Source organism: Danio aesculapii, chromosome 13 (genome assembly GCF_903798145.1).
Source record: "Danio aesculapii chromosome 13, fDanAes4.1, whole genome shotgun sequence".
Lineage (NCBI taxonomy): Eukaryota > Metazoa > Chordata > Actinopteri > Cypriniformes > Danionidae > Danio > Danio aesculapii.
Window position 1 is genome coordinate 42,460,854 of NC_079447.1, and position 26,567 is coordinate 42,487,420.

Consider the following 26,567-nt stretch of genomic DNA (forward strand, 5'->3'; position numbering starts at 1 on the left):
ACTGAAAATTACACAATTTTTAAATAACTCTCGCGACCCCTTGAAATTATTCTGCGACCCCCGCAGGGGTCGCGACCCCCAGTTTGGGAACCACTGACATAGACCTAGGACAACTTCATGCTTAGAGGACTAGGCTTGTGGAAAAAGTTTTCTGTTGAACACAAAAATTATTTTGCAGAACAGTAGAAAAAATATTATGGAAATCAATGAGTACCTTCCATTGTCTGGATATCAACATTTTTCAAAATATCTTCTTTTCAGCATATGATAGAATGTCAAAGAGGGTGAAACAAAAATTGTTAAACCACCCCTATATGCTGTTTTGATGGATCAAAATGTTAAACTGCAAAAAATGCTTTTCTCACTTTGATTTTTTGTCTTGGTTCTAGTCCAAATATCTAAAAATTCTTAAAAAAAGAAGAATTTTCTAAACAAGCAACACATTGACTTGTTTTATTAAATATTATACAATAATTAAGTTATTTATTTCCTTAAAACAAGCAAAATAATTTGTCGTTGGTGTAAACTAATTAATCTTGATTATAAAATTTAGCTTCTTAAAGGTTTAAATAATCTAGCTCCTGTTTATCTAACCAACCTCCTGTCTCGCAACAATACAAACCGCTCTTTAAGATCTCAAAACTCAGGGCTTCTGGTAGTACCCAGAATAACAAAGTCCACTTTCAAGCCTTCTCATTTATGGCTCCGAAACTCAGGAATAGTCTTCCTGATAACGTCCGAGGCTCAGACACACTCTCTCAGTTCAAAACTAGATATTTTTAGTAAAGTGTACACAATGCATCACATAACGTTATTATGCACGAGTGTGCTCCATGCAGGTGAGTGGGCTTGACAAACCACCTGTAGGACACAGTCCTCCTGTCTTAATTCACCAGACATTTTGTTAGAAACTCATATGCTTTACATGTTTATTTCTCTGTTTGTTTACATAAGTACTATTTTCATTTATAGCACTTCATTTTTGCATTGATATTTAATATTTCTTGTTTAAATACAGCTATGCTAATTATTTTCTTTATTCTCTATTTCCACCTGGGGATACTAATCCCGAGGCCTCTATAGATTGTGTAGCGCCATTGATGTGATCCAAGACCTGTGAAGAGACATAATCCTGGACCAGGTCGTATCCTAAGCAGATGTCGTGGCAGTCATGGAGAAGCGGAAAGCATGAGATGCTTGTGACAGACAAGCATTCACATTGATCCCATGGGCCAGCTTGAACACCTGTCAGTGACCTACTCACACCTGCAGCTTCTCCACGTGGACATCCAGCATTCTCTAGGCTCCTGCGCCTAGACTGCTGCTCTGCACAAGAAGTTTGGCCAGAGGAGAAATGGTCACGTCCAACTGAGCCTGGTTCTCTCAAGGTTTTTTTCCTTCACTTTTGTCAATTGGTGAAATTTGTTCCTCGCCACTGTCTTGCTTGGTTTGGAACTTGTGGAGCTGCGCATCGATGGATTTGTTCTTCAGTGTTTGGACGTTTAGCAGTGAAATTTAAACCACACTGAACTGAACTTCAACTCTGAAAACTGCACTGACACAGTTTAAATTTACTACAACTTCTATGTTAAGCTGCTTTGACACAATCTACATTGTTAAAGTGCTATAGAAATAAAGATTAAGTCAATTGTATAATCTAGTTTTTCCTTTTGACATAAGACAATTTTGCTTATACCTCATTGACAGAATATTTAGCTTGTTTTAAAGAAAAACTTACTTAATTGTGACATATTATTTCCTAAAACAAGACATGTTTCAATTGTCTAGAAAATGCTTCTTGTATTAAGAGTTTTTAGATATTTGAACTAGAAACAAGAATATTCAAAGTAAGAAAATCATTTATTGCAGAGTTTTATGGAACAGAGGAGCACAAGACCACAAATAAATACAATGACAAGAGCAAAAGAAGATTGATATGCTTTAATAAGATATCAGTGCAGAGATACAACTTACTGGGTAAAATTTACCATACAGTAATGTCAATAATAATCATAATAACAGTATCATTATAATGTCAATATACATTTATCATATTAAAATATGTATGTACTTACTTTTTTATATAGGAAACTGCCTATTTATGTATCAGCATCCTAATGTTGTCTTTAAAGTTGAAGACAAAACAAAACCAGTTGGGCACATGAAGGGCAGTATCATTTGAAAATAATGCTGGTGGGTTTAGGGGGTCTCGGTCTGGTGAATGACCTTCATAATAGGAAATATAAGACATACATGAACAAGCACTTTCTGCACATTCAAATTTTCAATGTAAAATCTCATTTTCATGGCTGCACTTTTCACCTTTGGCATTAATATCTGAATATTCTAGTAATGGGAATACTGCATTGCTTAAAAGCTTAGTTTTGAATGCCTAATCTAGAGCTAGATTTGCTTGGGTTAAAGCACCTGTAACAGTTTGAATATGAGAGTATCACCATGTGCATTTCCTTGATCCAGGCATGAAAGAGCATTGAGTGTTAATGCATCTGGTTTATTTGCAGAAATACACTGACTTTCACCCAATTACAAAATGGAATCTCATTTAAGACAAGAGATCTGCATGTTATCTCTCTGTTTGTCCCTCACAGCTCGGACACCTGTTATCTGTCTATATTGAGTATACTGTAACTGTCCATCACTGTACAGGACAAAAGTATCTCAGGCAGTAAAATGTTTGTCAAATCTAGGTTGACATCTGGATTGTACAAGGAGTTTAACGCTTCTGACAGGTTATAACATGAGATGCTCCTGCTAACTTTAGTGTACATTTCAGATAAATACTCTAATAAAGGTAAAAAAAAAAGGTACCCCAAAATACTAAAAACAGAATAATTAAATAAATTATATTTATTTTGTTATATTATTAAATTTTGTTTTGCATTGTGACAATTTAGCACATTGTAACGTTTTTGGTTACTTCCATTAATCTCAATAATAATTCTCAAAACAGGATAAGTTATAGCTCTTAAAACATACTACTAAAACACTTTTAAAAAAATAAATTCTGAATTTTATAAATAGCTAATGACTTCTTTTTAACATCACAGTAGGGAGAGTTTATTTGTTTTGTCTTTAAATAATACAAAAATAGGAGGGATTTGGGGAACGACAGTAATGAAGATAATTATTATAAAATAAAATCACATATATCTTTATATACAAATTAGCTTTGCTTAGTTGTGCATAGCCACTCTCTCAGTCTGAGCTATAGACTCAAACAGCTAATCCAACATAAAACAACACGTATCCAGCCTGTGCACAAAAATCAGTTTAAAAACCGGATTGTGTGCTAAACCTTATCTTTGTACCATTACTTTAAATCACTTTTTTCCACCAGGGGCTTAAAAATGTAATAAGAATATTCTATGAAAATGTGTTTCAGCTAAAAAAAGAACCAACAACAAAGTTCTTGCTACATTAGTGCATATTACAGCGATCATATCTTATTAAATCAGTTGGATGCTTTATGATTCAACTTTAAAGACAACCAAATCGGTAATTCAAATAAAAAGAGTAAATGTTATTTACTTAAGTATGCATATGGATCAAATTGCATGAAAGCACCAAATAATGCAAGATTACTCTAAGATTAAACTCATTTTAATTATCTGATATGCTACACAAGATGTCTAAAACTGATTTTTCTGTCTTTAGCTTAAGAAAAAAGCTTAGTTTTGAACACAACTGTACTGGCCTGCCAACAAATGTAATATGCATTTGCATATTTGCAGAAAATAAATGCCACCAAGAAAGTACACAGGACACCATCACTGCAGTTTCTAGAAGGACTCTGATTTACATCTACAGAGTAGACAAGACAAAGTACCAGAACAAATAAATGCTTAACTTTATCATCATAGTAGAAATCTATAGTAGAGCGTCTTACTTTAAATATTTATGTTTACAGCTAAATTGACAAAAATATATGTATTTAAAGTGGTCTCCACAATGAGGCAATAAACAGAGACAGAAACACAGTATTGCCACTAACTGAACAGAGGAAGGCACATGAATAGCAAACACTGAAAGTGGTCAGTGAGGACAAATCATAAAGACCCCATGAAATGGTTTATGAGAGCAATTTTCTTTTTGTTATTGGCAGTTTTAGTCAGAAATACTGAAGGAATAGTTATGTTTTCAATACCAAATAGGCTTTAACCACGCCACAACCTTGCATTGTAATTTACTAGTTGACGGCATTCGTCATTTTGAAATCTGATTGGGCACAAATAAAAAGGTTGGCACATTATAAAAACTCTGGCCTTGAGCTCCACTTTCCTGCAAGGTGGAGCTCCAAATCTAATCAAACACACATGAACAGGATAAGCTGTCTTTAGGAAAAACTAGATTCTTATCGGCAAGAATTATTATTATTATTATTTCTTTGTGATTAAAGCTATATTCAGCAGGGAAAAGCACAACTCGAGGGACAGAGTCGAGACCCCCATTTTGAAGTATACAGAATGCGTTATCTTTAAGTAGTACACTAGCACAGCAGTTCTCAACCTTTGTCTTTGAAGACCCCTTATTTAAAGTGTAACTTAAAGCATAATTAAGCTTATGTACTTTTATTTAATCAATTCATTCATATTCATTCAACTTAGTCCCTGATTTGTCAGGGGTTGCCACTGCGGAATGAACCGCCAACTTATCCAGCATATGTTTTACACAGTGGATGCCCTTCCAGCTGCAACCTAGTACTGGGAAACACCTATGCACACTCATACTATAACCAATTTTGTTTACCCAATTCGATTACAGCACATGTCTTTGGACTGTGGGGAAAACCGAAGCACCCAGAGGAAACCCACGTGAACATGAGGAGAACATGCAAACTTCACACAGAAATGTCACCTGGTCCAGCTGGGACTCCAGCAACCTTCTTGCTGTGAGGCCACAGTGATAACCACTGAACCACCTGTTTTTATTTAATAACAACAATAAAGATTTCATTCCAAATAAATTAATATTTTCATAAACAGTTCCTGTCCTCTAATTTGACAGAATACTGGTAATTCCTGTTTTTTCTGGTATGATTTTACTATGTCGTGCTTATTATATTGCATTTTTAAGGGGCTTGAGTTGAAGTATGCAGATTGAAGAATAGCTAACGTTAGTGCTGATTGGTCGAGAGTAGCAGGATATGTAATGTGATTTAAAGTTCGCCTTGTATTCCAAGGGAGGCTAGAGACTGGCATTTGGATTTCATGGGGTCTTTAATAACGTGTCAGAGGTAGGAAAGTTAGAACGAATGAAAGAAATTAGAACATTTAAAAACAAGCTTACAGTAGATTATTTTCTTTCTTTTTTCTTTCTCTCTTTTTTTTGTCTGACGTTGATAGAGAAAGCGACTAGAGAAGAACATGTTGAAAATTCAGTTTCAGCTAAATTCAAGCAGAGCCAACCAAAGAGACAATGCAACATTTAAACTCTTCCAAAAATACTTAAGTTCATCAACTTTCTTGCAACTAAAAAAATAGTACATGTATATAATTTATGAAGATGTAGACAATACAAATAAGATCAAAGATAGGTTTGTCATGCAGTCATGACTGTGATGTGACCGTGAGCGGGTTTTAACACAAGCCTGTCTAGAAGTGTGCTAAAGCTGGGATAGTTATCGTCAGGTTGGTGACAGTGAGATGAGTGAACGGGTCAGTAAAGCTGGACTGCATTTCTGTGTGCTAGTATAGAAAATGGTCTAAGTCGCCTGGTCTAATGCTCTTAGGAGGTCACTGCCCTGAAGCAAATGAAGATTGCCTTGCAAGGGGACATTGACCTCGCAGTCGTAACGCGTCAGTTCAGGCAGTGAGTAGGTCTCGAAGGAGGGCCCGATAAGACGGCTCACAATTCCTGCAAACACAACCAGTTCTGAGAATCAGCATCAACAGTGCGGAAAGTACTAGTGCAGCTGTGTATTTGTGTTTAGTTTAAAGCTCACCATCCATTTTGGAGGAAGGCTGCATGTTGAACTCTCTGTAGTTACAGCACTGCTCTCGGTAGTGTTTTTTTGGTTGTGCATTTTGATTGCCCGAGTACTGGCTCTTCCTGTGCTGGTGGTCCATGCCTCCATTATGGGCCATGCCTTTGTCTAGGGATAAAAAAAAAAACGTTGTGATGACCATCTCATTATTTATTTAACAAATATAAAGTCAAGAAAAAAAAAAGTCATAGCTGACAAACTTAGATGCTAGTATATCACTGTTAGCAGTAAATTATATGAATTATTAGATTTTGTCCATTTTGGTGTGTTCACAAGCAGCTTTTTGGTCTAGATGGAACCACACATGAGCCAACACGACGTGACAACACATACAGTGGGTGACACTTCAAAAGGACCCTTACCACCATGAGTGACACAGCTGCTACACTAAAGGATTAAGAACGTGTTTTTTTAAGTATACCCACAGTTTGTGACTATATACAGTAGCTGTAAATACCCTGCTACTTGTGAATGAAGGTGAAATAATGAAACAAAGCATTATAATTCATTCATTAATCATTAAAAACTTAACAAGCATTATTATCATTGTAAACTTAAGTGAAATGAGGATTCATTTTGTAAAATAAAATTTAAAAAATTAAGGACAACAAAAATGAAAGTACAAACATGCATACATACATACATACATCCATCCATACATGCATACATACATACATACATACACAAATAAGTAGGCCTAAATAAATAAATAAACAAATAAAGCAGTGTTTTAGCCTAAATATAGAGATGTACAGTGTTTGTTATTTTAAAGTGATAGGACTAAGACAGTCAATAAATAAGCTTTTTCATTTACGTTTTCATTTACATTTTCGTTGTTGATTATGTTTTACTATCTCATTTTATGTCTTAATTATTGTACATAAATAATAAATGAATAATTAAATAGGCCTAAATAATCATTTATAATTATTTAGATAATAATTAAAGGCCTAAATAATTATTTTTTTAGAGATATTACCAGCAAAACACAGAAACGGTCTGACGCATGGTTTAAAACAGGGGTGTCCAAACTACAGCACAAGGGCCATCTGCGGCCCGCAATCAGTCTTGTGACAGCCCGCGAGGCTTTTTTAAAATATTAATAGAATCTGGCCCGCTATACAAAAATGAACGTAATTCAATAAATAACCACCGGGTGTCCCTATGACATGCCTTCAATTAGGCAGCATTTCCTGCTATTAAGTAAAATGAACCGAACAAACTGAAGGAAACATAATTAGCTATGTTTCCATCCACCTATTTTTATGCGCATTTTGCATATGCACATAAAAAAACGGTTGACGGAAACGCCACAATGTGCATAAATTTTGAAAATGCTCATAAAAAACGTATGCGCATAACTGAGTAGGATAAACTTTTTATTCGATAAGAAAAGATGCGCATAAACTACGATGGAAACACTTTTACCGCACAAATTTTAGTACGCACATTAAAAAAGGTCATGTTATTTTGTTATAAGAGATCATGTGATGATGAAAATGTGCGTAAATGGACAAACCAGCAGGCTGAGCACACTGTAAAACATCTGAACTGTTGTTTTGGTCATTCTAAAACGCCTTACCGTTTAAGTATTAGTGTTATTATATTAATGACCTCCAGAATCAAGAGCGTCTGTGTTCCGCGTCTGACACCTTCAAACGCCACTGCGCGTTCACTGCGTGTCAGGATTGCCTTCTGAGGCGCAAGTCATTTATTAGACGAAGAAAAGATTGACGAAGCTTCTCCTACAACAGTAAATTCAGTTTTTACTGTTGATATTTGGCGCCATTTAATAAGGAAGTGACGATTTTGTTCGCTTTGACTCGTTGGATGGAAACGTCTGCTTTATTCGCATGTCTTTAATGTGATAATCCAGTTTTGCGCACGTTAATCATGTTTTGGCGAGCCATGGCACAACCAAGAAAAAGGAAAATCAACAGTGAGTGCAGAAAATTTCAGTCGCGTTGGGGCAAAGAATATTTCTTCACAGAGGTCAGCGGGAAATGTATCTGTTTCATTTGCCAGGAGTCAAAGATTTCAAGTTGCAGTAATGAAAGAATATAATATTAAAAGACATTATAAAACAAAGCATCTGGCCTTCAGCTCTTAAACTGGTGCCGAAAGAGATCAAAAAGTAAAACAATTGGCAGCTGCCCTATCAGCTCAACAACGGCAGTTTTTTCGTCCTAATAAAATGCAAGAAAATTCTACGCTGGCTAGTTATGAGATAGGTCAGCTAATTGCACAGCACAGGAAACCCTTCAATGAAGGAGAATTTATAAAGGAGTGTCTGATGAGTGTTGCAACTGTAATTTGCCCAGAGAAGATTCAAGATTTTAAAAACGTAAAATATGTCCAAAAACACAGTTGGACAACAAACTAAAATAATTCCATAATAATACACACACACACACACACACACACACACACATATATATATATATATATATATACATACATACATACATACATACATCCGCATGTCTGTGTGATGTATGTAAAATATGGCCTTGGAATTTTTTTTTTTTTTTTTTGCATTTAGCCCTCGGCCCAAAAAGTTTGGACACCCCTGGTCTAAAGGGCTCTTAAGATGAATGCTACTTCATCAAAAGCATAACATTTTTTTTTACCTACTTCAAGCAGATCACTAAAATTATAATTATAACTGAGTCATTTTGTTAGCAATTATTATAATAATTATAGTATTGTGAAAAAACAAAGCTGAAAACCTATGGTTAAAGCACCACCTAGCAGTCAAAAGCTGCAGGCACACCTACTACTGCCGTGGCGACAGCAAGCACGGCAGCAGAGGGAACATAATGAAGTGTTAACATCTGTGTCAGATTTTGTCCATTTTGGTGTGTTTACATGCACCTTTTTGGGCTAGATGGAATCAGACATGAGCCAACGCGAGACGACAAAACAGTTTTGTCGACACTTGTTGATTGGAATCAACTTGGAGTCTACCAGCCTTAGGATCATTGTCTTGTTACTTTAGCATTGCCTTTACCAGAAATAATTGCATAATTTAAAACAAGAATCAAACATTCACCAGCGCTATAATATGCATTTTTTTAGACTGCTCAATCATGTAGCTTCATCCACCAGACATTCTTAAAATCCTCACTAATTGTGATTGTAATACCTGACAATGCACTACTACTGAGTGATTTCCTTTCCATGACCGCACAGCTCTCATGGCGAAGTTTCTTCCACACTGTCTGTTGAGACTTAGTAGGTGGTGTCTCTGCCTGGAATGTACAAATAGACCATCAGTTTATCTTGTGGGCTCCAGTTTCCCTCACAAATCCAAGACATGCTCTAAAGGTGAATTGGGTAAGCTAAATAGTCCATAGAGTATGTGTGTATGTCCTGGTCCTCCAGGTTGGGGGTTGAGCGTTGGACTAACAACCCACCTCCTAAAACTTAGATGTTATGAAGCACCAACATGGTGCGGCTAAATATCAACTTCGATATAAACAGCCCTGGGAGCAAGCAAGCAAGTATTTATTTGTCATAGAAAGTTCTCAGGTGTTTTATTATACAACTTCTCAGTGTCATAACATATTTTTTAATGTGCTTAAATAAATAATGGTAATGCAAAGATGCAATAAATAATATTAATACAGCTACTTTTAAAAATACAATAACATTACTGTGATGACTCGGAAGAATACTTTTTGGCAGCTGACCAACTGAATGTTACTGATTTTCCCTGTAAAATATTTAAACAGATATGTTTTGAAAATTATTGCTTTCAAAGTTTAAATAGCTTTTCCCCACAAGACTGTTATGCTCTCCAAGGCTGCATTTAAAGAAAATACAGTAAAAAAAATAAGATTGTGAATATTATTAAAATTAAAGAACAAACCATGGCCATCTGTGAGAATGAGCGTTTGAAACTGTTAGCAAGAGCAAGTCGAGCTGGACTTGTATCTCTGTAGTTCTGCACAAAGTTCTCTATGGGCCTGTGAAACAAACACGATGTCATTGAAAGAAAATTCAAAGATAGCAGAACAGCATTTCTTTTAACTGAAGAATGAACCAAAAGTTACACCCTGTAACATGCAGGTTTACCTTTGCAAATAAGGTGCCATTCGATTTGCTGGCATGCCTTGGCAAGAGTGCTTTGCAGCTAAAGGATCCATCATTCCAGCCTTGCTGGGTAATGGAGGATCAGGTGGCCATTGGAGATTCTGACGCCCTCCCATAGAGGACAGCGGTGTGCTGGTGGGATCATGGTATGGAGGCATCTGCATGGGATCCCTGCTGTAAGGAACAGGTGGCCATGATTCCACAGAGACTCCATTGATGTTCTGCTTATCCCCTCCTGAACTAATTTTGGGCTGGTAATTAGCTGCTAAAGGTGAACTTAAGGGTTGGAAGAGGCTTGTGATGTTGCTGAAGCACTGCTGGTTGGTTCCCAGGGTTCCAATCTCAGATGGCGGCTCCTCTGGACAGATGGGATTGAGCTGGAAATCCTCACCATCCATAGGGATATAGGGAGCCAGTGTCTCCAAGTCCAGATCACTCAAGTCAGTCTGAAAGGTGATGGAAAGGGGTCAGAAAGAGCAGAACAGACATACAACACCAGTCTTTTCCATGAAATATCAACACTGGAAGAAATCCTGGAAAACACTGATTCCAAAAAGTCTTGTTGTCTTTTAAAATGTGATATCAGTGTTTTATATTTTCACTGTAAAAAATATTTTTCAAACTTGTAAATATAACATTTTGAAGCATTTTTAAAAAATTTAAATAAAGGAAATAATAATAATAATAATAATAATAATAATAATAATAATAATAATAATAATAATAATAATAATAATAATAATGTTTGATATTATATGACAGCCACTGTCAATTTCACAGTGATTTTTAAAGCAAATTCATCAATTTTTCAGAGTGCAGTCTAGTTTTAAGCATAAATTGCTTAATAAAAAAATAAAGGATTTGTATGCTCCAAATACCCCACATTTTCTATTAATCTAATTACTTTTTTCTGCATTGTACATAAGGATCGCAAGTTAGATTTTCATGTATTCCTCCAAATTTCAACACAATAACTCATATATGGCAACATAAGTGTGTTATATAATACATACATTAATTTATTGTTCAGGACAAATCTTGCTTTATACACTATTACTACAGTTTTTACTCATTTTAATATAGCATTTTATTTGCAGATTCCAACAAATTTTATAATCCAATACAACACCAAGAAACTTAATTGCATATATGCCCTTTTTATAACTTCATTATCATTTTTTAAATCTATATTATGACTACATTTTTTTTTTATTTCCCAAATAATATAACCTTTGTTTGCTTATATTTAATGACAATTTGTTAACATCAAACCACTGTTTTCAATGTATTAATTTCTGTTTTAATCAACTCCATACGTTTTAGTAAATTATCCCCAGAACAAAAGATACTCTGATATTTTACACATATCATTAGTGTAAATTATAAACAATATTGGACCTAAAACTGATCCTTGTGGTATAGATTTGAAGATTTGAAAATTTATGATTGCCAATTTCCACGAACTGTTGGCTATTTTTCTTTTAAAATAACTGCTTCCAATACAAGGCTACTCCTCTAATACCATCCCTTTCTAATTTATTTACCAATATATTATGTTGTATCAAATGCTTTCTTTAAATCTATAAAAATTCCAACTACCTTCTCCTCTTTATCTATCTTATTAGTAATTTCCTCAATAATTTATGTTAATGCCAGAGAAGTTGATCTATTTTTTCTTGAAACCATATTGCTCATCAGCTAAAAGGTTATGAGTTTCTATGAAATTATTAAGCCTTTCAACAAAGTTTTTCCAAAACATTTGAAACATGAGATAGTATGGAAACTGGCCTATAATTTGTAAATTAGTGTTCATCTCCACATTTATAAAGAGGAATTATCTTTGCAACTTTCATTTTATTTGGAAATTTACCAGATTGGAAAGCTCTATTACAAATATAGGTTAATGGTTTTACAATGTCTTCAATCACTTTCTTAATTATAATCATATCAATGTTATTCCAGACAATGGATGATTTTTTTTACATTTCTTTACAATACCTATTATTTCCTTTTTATCTACTACTTTAACAAAAATAGAATTAGGATTTCTCTCAATCAAATCAATATCCACCCCTTCTGTTTTTACCAAATCATTGATGTTTTTAACCAATTCGGGTCCCACAATTATAAGAAATTTATTGAAACAATCGATTATTTCTTATTTATTATTTATTTTATGGTCACTTTTAATGAAATATTCAGGATAATTTATATGTTTACTATCAGTTCTTACAATTTTACTTAATATATTCCATAAGCATTTCAAATTGTTTATTATCTATTATTTTATTGTAGTATTCCTTTTTTACTTTTCTGATAACAGTAACTAATTTATTCTTATACTTTTTATATCTACATTTATATCTAGCCTCTAGGGTATGATACTGTAATGACTATAAATGCTGCAGAAATATATTACTCCTTGTTAGATCATGTTTGCCAATGTCATTTGCATTAACTAAAGCTGACAAATTAGGTTTTATTGTACATAGTTATCAAAATGTGATTAATATTACAAGCTGAATATTTTTTAACCTCTTGGTTGCAGGAAGTCTTTGTCTCTTGCGTGTCCAAGGAAAACAGTTTCTCGGTCAACTCAACCTTTAGGTCACTGTCTACAGGGGTGTAGTAATCATCTGGACTGCTGGGCTGTTCAGTGTATGAAATATGAAATGCTTAAAAACATACCAAATATAAACAAAATATGTAGCAATGAGAGTATTTCGTATTTCAGTTTACCGTAGAGCAGCTGCTTAGGCTGGGAGTTGCACTACTTGGAGGTGCAGCTTGAGGGAGAGAGAAAGTGGCGGCCATCTTGGGCATTTCTCCAGAGTAGCTTGTCTTGTGGCCATCATGAACAGGGTGAGAGACAGGAGGTGCAACTGAAGACACTTTGTTGTACACTGGGTGCTCCTCATACTGAGGCTGGCCTGAAAGGAAAGAAATGTTCTTACATGGCATAAAATAGTGATAGGCTGACATCAGGATAATTAACTACTTTTTTGGCCTTTTTGAGATCATACAAAGCAGCTTCTCTTTACTCAATAAAAAATATAATTTAGTCAATTTCAGGACCATTATGGATTCTCATTGTACTGTATTTCAATCATGTTAAAATTGCATTGGGAAAATCAAGGGACTCTTCCTAAATACTATATACTATGTTGTATATAAATGGATACGCATTCTTTACCAGCAGTACAGTGCATCTTGAAAGTATTCATAGCGCTTCACTTTTTCCACATTTTTTTTGTTACAGCCTTATTCCAAACTGGATTAAATTAATTAATGTCCTCAAAATTCTTCACACAATACCCCATAATGACAATGTGAAAAAAGATTTTTGAAATTGTTGCAAATTTATTTAAAATAAAAAAAACTGAAAAATCACATGCACATAAGTATTCACAGCCTTTGCCATGAAGCTCCAAATTGAGCTCAGGTACATTCTGTTTCCACTGATCATTCTTGAGATGTTTCAGCAGCTTAATTGGAGTTCGCCTGTGGTAAATTCAGTTGATGAATGATTTGAAAAGGCATACACCTGTCTATATAAGGTCGCAGGGTTAACAGTGCATGTCAAAGCAAAAACCAGCGTTCTTCTGTGGAGAGAGGAGAACCTTACAGAAGGACAACCATCTGTGCAGCAATCCACCAATCAGGCCGGTATGGTAGAGTGGCCAGACGGAAGCCACTTCCCACCTGGAATTTGTCAAAAGGCAACTGAAACAAAATTCTCTGGTCTAATGAGACAAAATTGAACTCTTTGGAGTGATTTTCAGGCGTTATGTTTGGAGAAAATGAGGCACAGCTCATCACCAGGCTAATACCATCCCTACAGTGAAGCATGGTGGTGGCAGCATCATGCTGTGGGGATTATTTCAGCAGCAGGAACTGGAAGACTAGTCATGATAGAGGGAAAGATGAATGCAGCAATGTGCATAGACATCCTGAATGAAAACCTGCTTCAGAGTGCTCTTGACCTCAGACTGGGGCGACAGTTCATCTTCCAGTAGAACAATCACCCAAAGTGCACTGTAAAAATATCAATGGAATGGATTCACAACAACTCGGTGAATGCCCTTGAGTGGCCCAGCCAGAGCCCAGACCTAAATCCTATTGAACATTTCTGGAGAGATCTGAAAACGGCTGTACACCATCGCGTCCCATCCAACCTGATAGGGCTTGAGAGGTACTGCAAAGAGAAATGGGCTAAAATTCCCAAAGACAGGTGTGCTAAGCTTGTGGCATCATATTCAAAAAGACTTGAGGTTGTAATTGCTGCCAAAGGTGCATCAACAAAGTATTGAGCAAAGGTTGTGAATACTTATGTACACATGATTTTTCAGGTTTTTTATTTTTTAATAAATTTGCAACAATTTAAAAAATCTTTTTTTCACATTGTCATTATGGGGTATTGTGTGTAGAATTTTGAGGAAATAAATGAATTTAATCCATTTTGGAATAAGGCTGTAACGAAATTTGATGTTTCTCATTTGCTACCCTGTTCCCTAGACATTGGTACCAGCCTCTGGAAATTCTACATCAATCCAAAAACATCACCATCATTCTCACCAAAATCAAGAGAGATGATGGTGTCACCAGGTGTTGGTGCCAGCTGCGTGAGATCTTCAGGCTCCTCTTTGAGTTTGGTGAAGAGCAAATCAGCTGGATCACTGCCCAGGGTTTCTTTTGGACTGAAGAAACCATTCAACTTGTGAGGCTTAAACAGAGACTCAGTCTGGTCCATTGAAAAGATCAAAGATTTCTCCTCAACGTCACTATGAAAAGATAAAAAGAGAGCACAATGGGAAATTCATGGCACGGTCACTTTCATTTTTTGGGCAAGCTATTCGGTCAAGTTGTATTTTTAAGCAGAGGACTGAGTCGCAGATGCAGTGCAAACACATCACAAGCTTTGTCACCTTTCTTTTTTTTTGACTTACCTCAGCACGTAGTTCACGCACACAATGCACTGGGGCTGGGAGTTGCGGCTGTTGTAGATGACGGTACCCCGGGTCTCCACCCACACATAGCCCCCATTCTTGGCCAACATCCTGTACTGACCACTCACTGCCTGGCCTTTAGTGCACACTAGAAAGGGAAGAAGAGAAAATAGCATAAAAGCCATCTTAAGATATAAAAAGACTTAGTTTTACACCATGACCAGTTCAAATGTATAGTCAGAAATCCCTAAAACTATTTCTAATGACTAATGGGGTCTTAGTAGCTACAACATAAACTGGGACAGACAGCCGGACCCATCAGGCGAAAGCTAACATAAGCAACAGGACAAACAGACAGACGCAGACAATGAAGGATTGCTGATCTGAGTTTTGACAGTCTGTCTCTATGGCACGTTCGCCTTGGACTCGGTCCAGATCTGCCGTGGGAAACCATTGGTTTCGGGTCATACGGTTCATTACTGGCCTGCGCATACACTGCTCTATAGGGCAGCAAAATGCTGCGATAGAAAGCCTTAGACTAAATACACACATTCAGAAAGGAAGTTAAAAGAGTGTACTGTACGTTCAAAGATTAAATTATTTGTTTGCTAATTCAAAAGAAGATTTATTTGAACAAATAAATACATAAAATATAATACAAATCATTCTTTTTTTTTCAGTTTGTTGGTCTGAAAAATATAACTGTCCAACAGCTTAAGCTAAGCCCAAAATTGGGTCGTGCAACAAGACAATGATTCCAAGCACAGCATTAAAGCTACAACAGAACAGCTAAAAAGTAAAAAGGCTGAAATACTGCAATACTCCACTAGAATGATCTGAGATTGATAAAGTGGACATACAGGCATCTGAATTATAGGGTTTAATTATAGGAATTATAGGCTTTTGTATCTTGGCTTATTTTTTATAAAATAACAACATTATGTGAGAAGTTATGTGTTGAGGTTTTATCCTTTCATTTTTAAGACCATGCAAAGACCAATATTTTTGGGGGGATGTCCAGATTCAATCATGTGATTAGAAATCAGGCCTGATCACATGGTTTCAGACTCGATCAGAATCGGATGTTACCTCCAGATCAGGACTCGAATCAATTTCCCTATCAAAGTACGATACATCGTTTGGGAAAAGAACGATGTAGTGACGAGTGTTTCCCAAACCCGTATTTTCTCTGTCGCAGATCCATTGTTTCAATCATGGTAGTTATAACGTAAAACGTCCATAATGAAGCTCTGAAGAAGTTGTTACTCCACTCTGTTTACAGAAGAACTCTTTTTTTGTTCAAATTATATTGTTTTACGCGCACACGCATTTGAAAGAAATCCAATATTAGTTTTGGTAAAAACATGCACTCGTTTTTCATAGTAATTTAAAGCCTGTGTTTCCTATACAAATTTTTTTGAGAACATTACATATTCTATTCTAAAACATAAAATCACTTACAAAAGCTAACACATATTCTAATCTCATATATAAATCATATCAATAAAAAAATAATGAGGCTATTTATTAAGAAATGAAATTTATTATTTTTTATTTGTTAGGAAATGAAAAAAATCCTACTTAAATAATAATAATAATAATGATGATGATGGATTATCATTATTATTATTATTATTATTATTATTATTATTAAGTAGAATGTTGTTTATAAAGTCTACTTTTACAATTTGGCACATGCAAACCACTGTAGAAATGTTCTAACCAACATGCCCATGTCATATACAGTACAGATACTTAATAAATAACCTATTATAAATTAAAAGCATTAACGTATGCTATGTAAGTATATTTAAGTTGAGGTGCTATTTGTTTTTATATTAGATGTTTTTTTTATATTTACTGTTGCACTGTGAAGATTTTATGTTATTTAGTACTTGATTGTTCAAGCTTCCACACTGAAGTGTTCTTTTTGTTAACACAGTTGTAGAATGTTAAAATAAGGTGAATTATATAAAAAAATGAACATCCTGGATCTGTTGCTTCACTCTTTATTCTTTTTTAAATTTATTATAGAAGTATTGGATCAAGTTTTGGTATCAGTAAATACTCAAAATCAAATGACTCGGACTAGGGAAATGTTTTTACTTCTTTTTTTCTGGTTTGTTTGATACATGATGGAAACACATTTTAACTGATGAAAATAAGCACAGGAATATAAGAAAAGAAAGAGACTAATAACTCACAAATGCAGAGTCACGAGGCAGCCCCACATTCAACAAGCCTAATCCAGATCAACACTTTTTTTCTCCTTCTACACACTTTGAAAAGGTTCTAATTGCATGTTAACGTCATGGTGGACAGAAGCCACTCCACATCCAGCATCTGATTAGGATGCAATCTGGGACACCTGGCCAGGCCGAGGAGCACCTTTGCTGCCGACTCCAGCGTTCTTATCTCCTCTGTCACCCCTAATTGGGTTCAAGATGTCCTAATGGCTACTCCGGTCATCCTTAATAGAGCCAATCCAATAAGGCTCTTTTGAATCGTATTTCTAACTCAAACATGTATGTGAAATCCAATTTGTCTGAAATGCAATTTGACTCAGGGGGGCTGGCAATCTCACTTATACTGTATATTGTTGTTTGCTGTGTGCACACTGTCTGGGTTTGTGAACGTCAAGGGATATTAGGTTTCATCTGTGCAAAGCAAGAGATAAATAAATTAAAGCTAACAGGCAATTAGGTACAGGTTTATATTGTCTGTGTGATGAGATGCATTATATTGCTTAAAGTTTTGGATCATCTGCCTTCACATGCACATGAACTTTAATTACATCCCATTCGTCATCCATGGGGTTTAATAGGGAGTCGCCCTAGCCATTTAAAGCAATAACAGCTTCAATCCTTATGAAAAAGCTTTCAATGAGGATTAGGACTTTGTTTATGGGAATTTTTGACCATTTTTTAAGCACAATTGCGAGGTCAGACACTGATGTTGGATGAGAAGTCTTGGCTCACAGTCTGCACTCTATCCCAAAGGTGATCAATGGGTTAGAGGTCAGGCCAGTCAAGTTCCTCCATAACAAACTCACTCATTAGTGTCTTTATTGACCTTACTGGTCCATCAATGTCTTTATGGACCTTTACGGACACTGGTGCGCAGTCATGTTGGAAACATGCTGTGTTATGCTGAAACTTTAACTCTTTCTCCACCATTGACAAGATAACATCAATTCACAAAGATAACTCATCAATTTAGAGAAAACGGTTCCCTGCCATTGATGAGTTTATTAAAATAAGGGAAGTATGAACAGACGTCCTGAGTAAGATACCATACTTCTGCGTCTCTTGGGAGCAAAATACAGTCCCTGTCAAAAGTCTATTTTGTAGAAACACCTGCAATAAACCTGACTTTTAATTAATCAATTGATGTTAGAAATAGCTCATATGAAAAGTTAAAACACTCCCAAATTATGTTTAATGCACTGAAATAAATTAGTTTCACTGAAAAAAGATTGTTCATTTAATTAAGACAGAAAGGTCAAATTTTGGCAAGACAAAAGTTTTGTCGCCTATACAGAAATGTAACAAATTTTCTGCAAATGCAAAAATATGTCAGCAAATTAAGTGCTGTGAGACACCAATTTAATATATTGTATGACTTTCATGAGCTGGCCTGCATCCATGCATTTTGGCAAGGTTTCAGACAACTTATTGATGAAGTCATCAGAAATAGCAAAGAAAGCAGTCCTGCATGCCTCCCAGATATCATCAATATTCTTTGGTTTCATCTTTCATGCTTCCTCTTTCATCATACCCCACATATGCACAATGATATTCAAGTCTGGTGACTGGGCCGGACAATCCTGGAGCATCTTGATCTTCTTTGCCTTGAGGAACATTGATGTGGAGATGGAAGTATGCGATGGAGCACCATCTTGCTGCAGAATTTGGCCTCTTTTCTGGTTGGGAATATAAGAGGCAGCTAAGATTTCTTGGTATTTTAGACTATTGATATTGCCTTCTATACTGCAGATTTCTCGCACACCCTCATACTAGATGTAACCCCAGACCATGATTTTTTCACCACCAAACTTTTCTGGGTGAATCTCAAATCCATGCGGACTCCAGTAGGTCTTCTGCAATATTTGCGGCAACTGTGGTGTAATTCAACAGAAGATTCATCTGAAAAAAAAAAACCCTTCTAACCACTTTTCGAGCGTCCTTTCTTTTAGCAGGCTGTGGGCCTTGGCAATCGCCACATGGTTGTTCAATTGCCTTTTGTTTAGTGCTGGCTTCTGGGTACTGATTCGGCCATTTCAAGACAGAATCCGACAAACTGCTCTGGTTGACACAGGGACTTCAGGTGATCAGGCCTTGTGGAGCTCTGATGCAGTGGAAAATGGGCTGGCCTTGGATTTGAGCCGACAAATGGTCCTCTTGAGCAGTTGTCTTGCGAGGTCTGCCTGATCTGGGCTTGTCAATAATGTCTCCAGTCTCTTCAAATCTTTTTTTTAATCCTCTGTACTTGATGCTGAGACACATTGAAGGTGTCTGCACATCAGCAGTGGATCTAGTCTTCAGCCTCTTGATAATCAACACTTTAGTCTAAGGGTGAGTCTTATGCCTTGTTCACATTACAGGTTTTTAAACAACTGCAGATCGCTGTGCTGTTCACACTACATGACTTTATTTTGTGTCTTTTAATCTCAGTGGTGTTCACACTACGTGACACTACGTTAATGATCCACAAGAGGGGAGTGACACACTACAAGATCTGACAACAACTAGTTCAGTCCAGCTACCAAACCATAGCCAATGAAATGTTGAGGGAGGAGTGGTCAGAAAAAGCTGAACACTGCTTGTGTACTAATGACAGATATATCTTTCAAAACAGCATATTCTGTGTCGAGAAATAGCTCCGGTATAAAAGTGAAAATGAAAGCGAGCCCCAGAGCTTTGTGTCTTCTAGTATCTTAACTATATATTTATAGCCTGTATTACCAAAAAAATAGTAATATTGTTAGGGTAATGGTGTCATCAAATATGATGACAGACATTCAGAGCTTAATTTTAATATCTCAATAGAAGCTTTGAATGTAAATATGATGTGACAATATGACGTTTTATATGAGAACGGTCAGAATGAGCAGTATGGTAATTCGAATAGTTACAGAATTTAGTTCCCCTGTTAATATAGCCTACTCTTGTGTCCGTGTTAACGCAGAATGAAGCGAGTGCATCGATGCCCATTCTGGCCAATCACAGACGATTCTGTTGATCTCCTGAGCACACGGCCATTCAGCTCAAGCTGATATGCTCTCTCATTGGCTGCAGCTCGTCACTACATCTGACCGCACGTGGGATCGAGTCGGCCGACTGCTCTAAAATATTCAGCATGCTAGATATTGGATTTCCGTCTGCGAGGTGTTGGCGACGCTTCAACGAGCCTCTTTGATGTGTTGTTCAGTAGTTCACACATAAAGACTGGCAAGCGCCGAGCACCCGCAGATTTCTTCCCGATCACAGCCCGATCTGCCAGCGAGCTCGTTAACTTCCAAATCGGGCTCAAATCAGGCTTAAAATCCTGTAGTGTGAACTAGGCTTTAGGAATGTTTGCAGAGGTCTAGTTGTAGTTGATGTGACGGTCTAGTGTACTAGGGTTCTTTTTATTCACACCTGAGAGCTAATTGAGCCATTATTAGTCACAGGTGAAGCTCATATCACAAGGCGACAACACTTATGTCTTTGCAAAAATTAACTCAATGGGCTTTACCAAGCTGGGGATATTAGAATACTTTTTCACAGATTTGTTTTGCGCTGAAACATTATTACAAAAGCTGTTGGGACTAAAATAAGTCATTTCTTATAAAAAAAAAAATCTTGATTAGAAATATATTTCAGTCAATTTGTACACAAGCGACAAGACTTTTGTCAAGGACTGTATAAAACAATCAGCGAAAGTGAAAGTAAGATCCTGTGTAAAATTGAAAAGACACCATATACACACACAAACATATATGCATGTCAGTGTGTGTTTTATTAATAATACATACTGAAAATACACTACTTGTTTTTTTTTTTTTTTTATTTGCTAAAAAATGTTTTTCAGAGTCTTGGACTGTAAAATTTAGGTGAAAAATAAATCACAAATGCTAGCGGTGGCTAGTAAAAAAAAATGCTGGTGGGGAAAGAGTTGAAAAACAATCCTACACCATAATTCCCCCTTCACACTTGGTGCAGTGCAATCAAGCAATACCATTCTTCTGGAAACTGCCAAACTCAGACTTGTCCATCAGATTGCCAGACAGAGAAGCATGATTTGTCACTCCACAGAACATGTCTCCACTGCTCTAGAGTGCAGTTTCAGCATGGTTTACACCACTGCATGCCACGCTTGATGTAAGGCTTGGATGCAGCTGCTTGGTCATGGAAACTCATTCCATTAAGCTATATATGCCTGGTCTTGAGCTAATCTGAAGGTCACACAAAGTTTGGAAGTCTGTAACTTTTGACTCTGCAGAAAGTTGGTGACTTTTTCGTGCTGTGCCCTTCACCATGTGCTCACCCCGCTCATGCAAGGCTGAATTTTCAAAAGCCGCTCTAGCTTCAGCATTCCTTTGAAATCCATTAGTATATAGACATTTGTAATGTACAATATTTGTAACAATAATTTATTTGTATCAGTGTTGGGTGAATGAGTAAAGAGTGTAAGACTCATTCCACTAAAGACCCCAGTGACAGACGAGTCTCAATATTAATCCTGTGGGCTATTCTGAACACCCGCCAGTGACCTACTCAGACCTGCAACTTCTCAACAATGAATGTCCATCATTCTCAAGCCTTGTTGTGCTCAGACTGCAGCTCTGCACATGACGTTTGGCCAGAGGAAAAATGGTTGTGCCCAGATAAACCTGGTATTTCTCAAATAATTTTTTTTCCTTCACTTTTGTAAATTGGTGAAGTTTGTTCCTCACCACTGTCGCCACTGGCTTGCTTGGTTTATGTTGTGGTGTGTGATAAATAATGCAATATTTGTGTAACATATACAACGTGCCAGTAACAATGTAAAGTTCCAAGAGCACCTTTATTCAAAGAGAATGGTCAGGCAGGCAGAGGTCAAAACGGGAACAAACAAACAACAATATCGGAGTAATCCACAGAGCGTAAGGCAGGCAGGCAGCTAACAATCATATATGGGAAATCAGTCCAAGAATCACAACACAAACAGGGCAAGGAAAACAGAAACGCTCAGTATTGCATACTTTACAGATAAACAAGACTTCGCAAAGATAGAAACTGAAGGGTTTATATAGTCCGAGTAATCATTGAACATTTGTTTCAGCTGTGTATGTGTGTGAGTGTGAGTGTCCAGATTGTTGTCAGCTGCAGCGGGAGATGATTTGAGCAAAGCATCCTGGTAGTTGTAGTTCATGAGGTGGCATGTGTGTAGTTCTCAAGCTATCTGTCAAAAAAACCATCGCTGGTGATTGTGACAATTTGACACGTGATATAATATTTAAATAAATGTCATAACCAACATACAGTTCATATTATTTCAGGAAAAGGATCACGTTGAGCGGTTACATCATTGCTGTTTTATTGCTTACTTAAAATGGCTTAAAATAAATTTGCTACCAATTTTTGTTAAGAAAAACAACACAACCACTCTGCTTGGTTTCTGAGATGTGATTTAACATGTGACAATACTGCCTGATGTGCTGAAAAGTCTTTCAGAGGGTGTGCTAATGGCAGGCACACAAAGCTCCTTTTGTATTATATTACTAATTTGTTGCAAACCATTGCAATATGCCCATTTGCAATACCAAATGTCCCTACAGTTGATTTAGAGTCCTTAAAACAAGTCATTCTTCAAATAGATCCGAGCCATTTCATGGGCATGTCTAAATGAAAAATTGCTCGCCCACTTGTTGTGCATACAGACCCGGGAAAGAACGAACCACCTCCCTCAAATACTGTGTCAGATTGAAGAGTAGATTCAATCCACAAAGACACTGTGCTCTGTTCAACCTTATGCTGTATTTCCTTCATTTTACAGATGACCGACCCTACAAAATTCGCATAGATATACAGGGGAGTTGTCAGACCTTGACAGGGATTTTGTCAGTCCCCAATTTATTTGGTCAAGCTTCTTCTTCTTTGGAATGACAACTTGCAAGTGTGATAAAAGCCTGCCTTTATGGTCTCTTGTAGATCTCTCGTTAACCTCCTAACAGCTTTATCTGTTCCCTCACAATTGTCTAGAAATGTGACTATTAATAGTGAATGTTTGTCATTATTACTTGGAGTTTTGATGAAGAACAGAGCAACATATGACACATACAGTATCCATATATATATCCAGTATCCAGTATACCATGGCTGCTTGCTTTCACACAAGACAAGCCACAATCCAGTAGTGATGGGTCATGCTTGAACCATTTGTTCTTTCTGAATGGATCTTTTATGTGATGTGAGATTTCAGGTTTAAGTCGTTCGTTCATCACATGAAATACATAAGCTAATCATATGCAGTCAGATCTGGAAAAAGATTTGATCCATTCATCTCTCGAGTTTGACTCTCTGTCACATGATGAACAAATGATTCAAAAACCCAATAACTGGGAAGGTGAACTAGTCATGGGTCCTTCCGGCTCAGACTTTGCACATTGGTTAAGCTTATATGGGACTGTCTGTGGTGAGACAAAAGACAAAAGATCGAGACAAATAATGAATGATTATTTTCTCTCTCTTAAAGCATTCTAGTTATGACTTGTTTGTTAACATTTGTGCATAGTCATAGTTGTAGTGTCATTTAGTCAACTATGACACATAGTTTGTATCACAGTTGTGGATGTGTTTGGATGCAACTCGCAACATTGTATTGATACTGAACGAAATGCCACGGAGATTTTTTCATTTTGCTGAATAAAGGCACAAGTAGGGAAAATTAGCCAAACTTCCCATCATTACAATCCAGTAATGTTTCCGACATGTGCTGATACATTAGACCAGGGGTGTCCAAAGTTTTGTGTGTGTGTGTGTGTGTGTGCGTGTGTGTGTATATATTATTATGGAATTATTTTAATTTGTCGTCCAACTGTGTTTCTAGAAAGACTTACGTTTTTAAAATCTTGAATCTTCTCTGGGCAAATTACAGTTGCAACACTCATCAGACACTCCTTTATAAATTGTCCTTCAGTGAAGGGTTTCCTGTGCTGTGCGATTAGCTGAGCTAATGTTACCTCACAACTAGCCAGCATAAAATATCCTTGCACATTAATAGCATGAAAAAAACTGTTGTTGTTGAGCAGATAGGGCAGCTGCTAATTATTTGACTTTTTGATCTTGTTCGGCACCAGTGTAAGAGCTGAAGGCCTAATGTTTTGTTTCATAATGTCTTTTAATATTATATTCCTTCATTACTGCAACTGATTCCTGGCTAATTAAACAGACACATTTCCCGCTGACCTCTGTGAAGAAATGTTCTTTGCCCCAACGTGACTGAAACTTTCTGCACTCACTGTTGATTTTCCTTTTTCTTAGTGGTGCCATGGCTCGCCAAAACGTGATTATCAATTATGTTTCCTTCAGTTTGTTAGGTTCGTTGTACTTCATAACAGGAACTGCTACCAAATTGAAGGCATGTCATAGTGACACCCAGTGGTTATTTATTGAATTACGTTCATTTTTGTATAGCGGGCCAGATTCTATTAATCTTTATAAAAAGCCTCGCGGGCCATCACAAAACTGATTGCGGTTTGGACACCCCTGCATTAGACCAATCACAACAGACTTGGTCATTGGATCAATCACAGAAGATTAGCGTCAAGCAAAGCGAGGGTTTGAAAAAATTAATTGCTGAACAAAAACATATGGCAGTCGTTGGGTAAATAAGGTCAAAATAAATGCATATTATGTCCCAGCGAAAATGTATTTTGACCTTGCATGCATGTCAGACTGTTGGGGACTCCAAAATAACAAAATACAAACATTTTATAATCCATAATATGGGCACTTTAATAATAGATTCAGTTAACCAAAACACAATGAATGGGATTGATACTAAAGTTTGTTTATTTATTTTTTGTTGCACATTGCATGTGTCTATTTCTTTGTCCTGCCTTCTTGTGTTGTTTTTTGTTATCCCATAGGCTCCTGTGTAAATGTGGTCCAGCATCTGATTGGCTGCTGGTTGTGGAGAGCTATAAAAAAAAAAACTTCCGGCAAAGTTCGAGGAGCTCATTTGTGGTGCGACGGTTGCTGGCAGTGGAGAACTCCTAGATTTCCCCAACGACCAAACTTTTTGAGAGTTTGAGCTTGTAGGGGTGGCCTATCTATTTATTTTGATTACTTTTGACTTTGTTTATGTTCAGGGATGAAAGTAAGCTTCCTGTATTTTTTTTTTTAAGATTTACAGGTAATTTAGGTTATTAACTTTGCAAATTCTTTTGTTTGTTATTTTGGCCTGTGGCCACCCTGAAGAGATGCTCATTTAAATTGCTACTTTTCTTTTTTCTATTATAAATCTTTTCAATTACTCTCAACTGAGTGTCCACGTTTTGGTTTTCGACCGAAGGGGAATTTTCCATATGTATATTTTTTAGTTTTTTTTTTGTTTGGGAAATCCACCACCCACAACCTTATTTTATTTATCATGCACATGTTGTTTTCCCCTAGACGTGGGGCATAATAGTGATTCAGGGTATCATGAAACCTATGGAAAAAAAAGTTTAAAAGCTTATGGTGCTGTGACCGTTTCCCGATTCATTGGACAAATGTGAGTGCTCCGAATTGTGCGCAGGCGTGGTTCAGTTGGCTGGCCCTGTTGGAAGAGTTGTGCCAGAGCACGGTTCGTTTGGGCTTTGGTGCGGTATGCTTGTAGTGTGAGTGCAAAGCGTGCCAGAGCCTGAAACTGAAGACACGACATCACTTTTAAGGCACTACATCATATAAATTTATTAATCATTTTTACTTTTCAATAAATGCAAACTGTTATAGTTTTTTTAAAGACGCTAACCCACGTCAGCTGCACCTTCAGCAAACCTCCTGCAGTACGAGGATTTCAATGATAATTTATGAGCGTCAAAAGTCCTGGATCTGTTCTGCAAAATATTTGACAGCATGTCACTGCATCCCAAACGACTAAAACGATATAACTAAAGCAATGTCCACTGTGCTGAGTGAGAGTGCTTCTCTTTCTGTTAAACTGAACACTTGCATCATCGATGATGTAAGCATGCTCAGGTTCGGAAAGCAAAGATGCAGTGTAACTGCGGACCGTCTGGGAAGAGGGTTCAACCGTGCTTCGGCACGGTTCTAGGCAACCGTGCCTAGTGAAAGTACGCCTTGAAGTCCACATGAACTGGAAGCTGTGAAGGTTTTTTTTTTCATATTGTGACAGTTCCTAGAGAAACAGAATATTAAATGACAAAGCAGAGGGCGTGGCTTGTATTTTCTTCTGTGAGCTGATTGGATGAAATAAAGTAGGCATTTTATTCAAAAAGATTGGGAAAAGGGTTTGGGGAGAGTCATTACAAATTAAAAGACACCTCCTCCTCA

The 26,567-nt window shown here is 36.7% G+C and overlaps 1 protein-coding gene across 1 annotated transcript in view; it reads right to left on the reverse strand.

Moving 5' to 3' along the window:
- Positions 1-1,926: 1,926 nt before the first annotated feature.
- The window catches only part of epas1b (endothelial PAS domain protein 1b), an 82,414-nt gene continuing 57,773 nt past the window's right edge, over positions 1,927-26,567 (reverse strand). The window contains exons 8-16 of the mRNA XM_056471013.1: positions 15,046-15,193; positions 14,675-14,880; positions 12,839-13,029; positions 12,635-12,748; positions 10,082-10,545; positions 9,876-9,972; positions 9,150-9,255; positions 5,963-6,112; positions 1,927-5,874 (exon numbers count right to left, since the gene is read on the reverse strand). Coding sequence (XP_056326988.1) covers positions 5,723-5,874; positions 5,963-6,112; positions 9,150-9,255; positions 9,876-9,972; positions 10,082-10,545; positions 12,635-12,748; positions 12,839-13,029; positions 14,675-14,880; positions 15,046-15,193 — 1,628 coding nt within the window. The 3' untranslated portion in view covers positions 1,927-5,722. The remainder of the gene's footprint in view (positions 5,875-5,962; positions 6,113-9,149; positions 9,256-9,875; positions 9,973-10,081; positions 10,546-12,634; positions 12,749-12,838; positions 13,030-14,674; positions 14,881-15,045; positions 15,194-26,567) is intronic.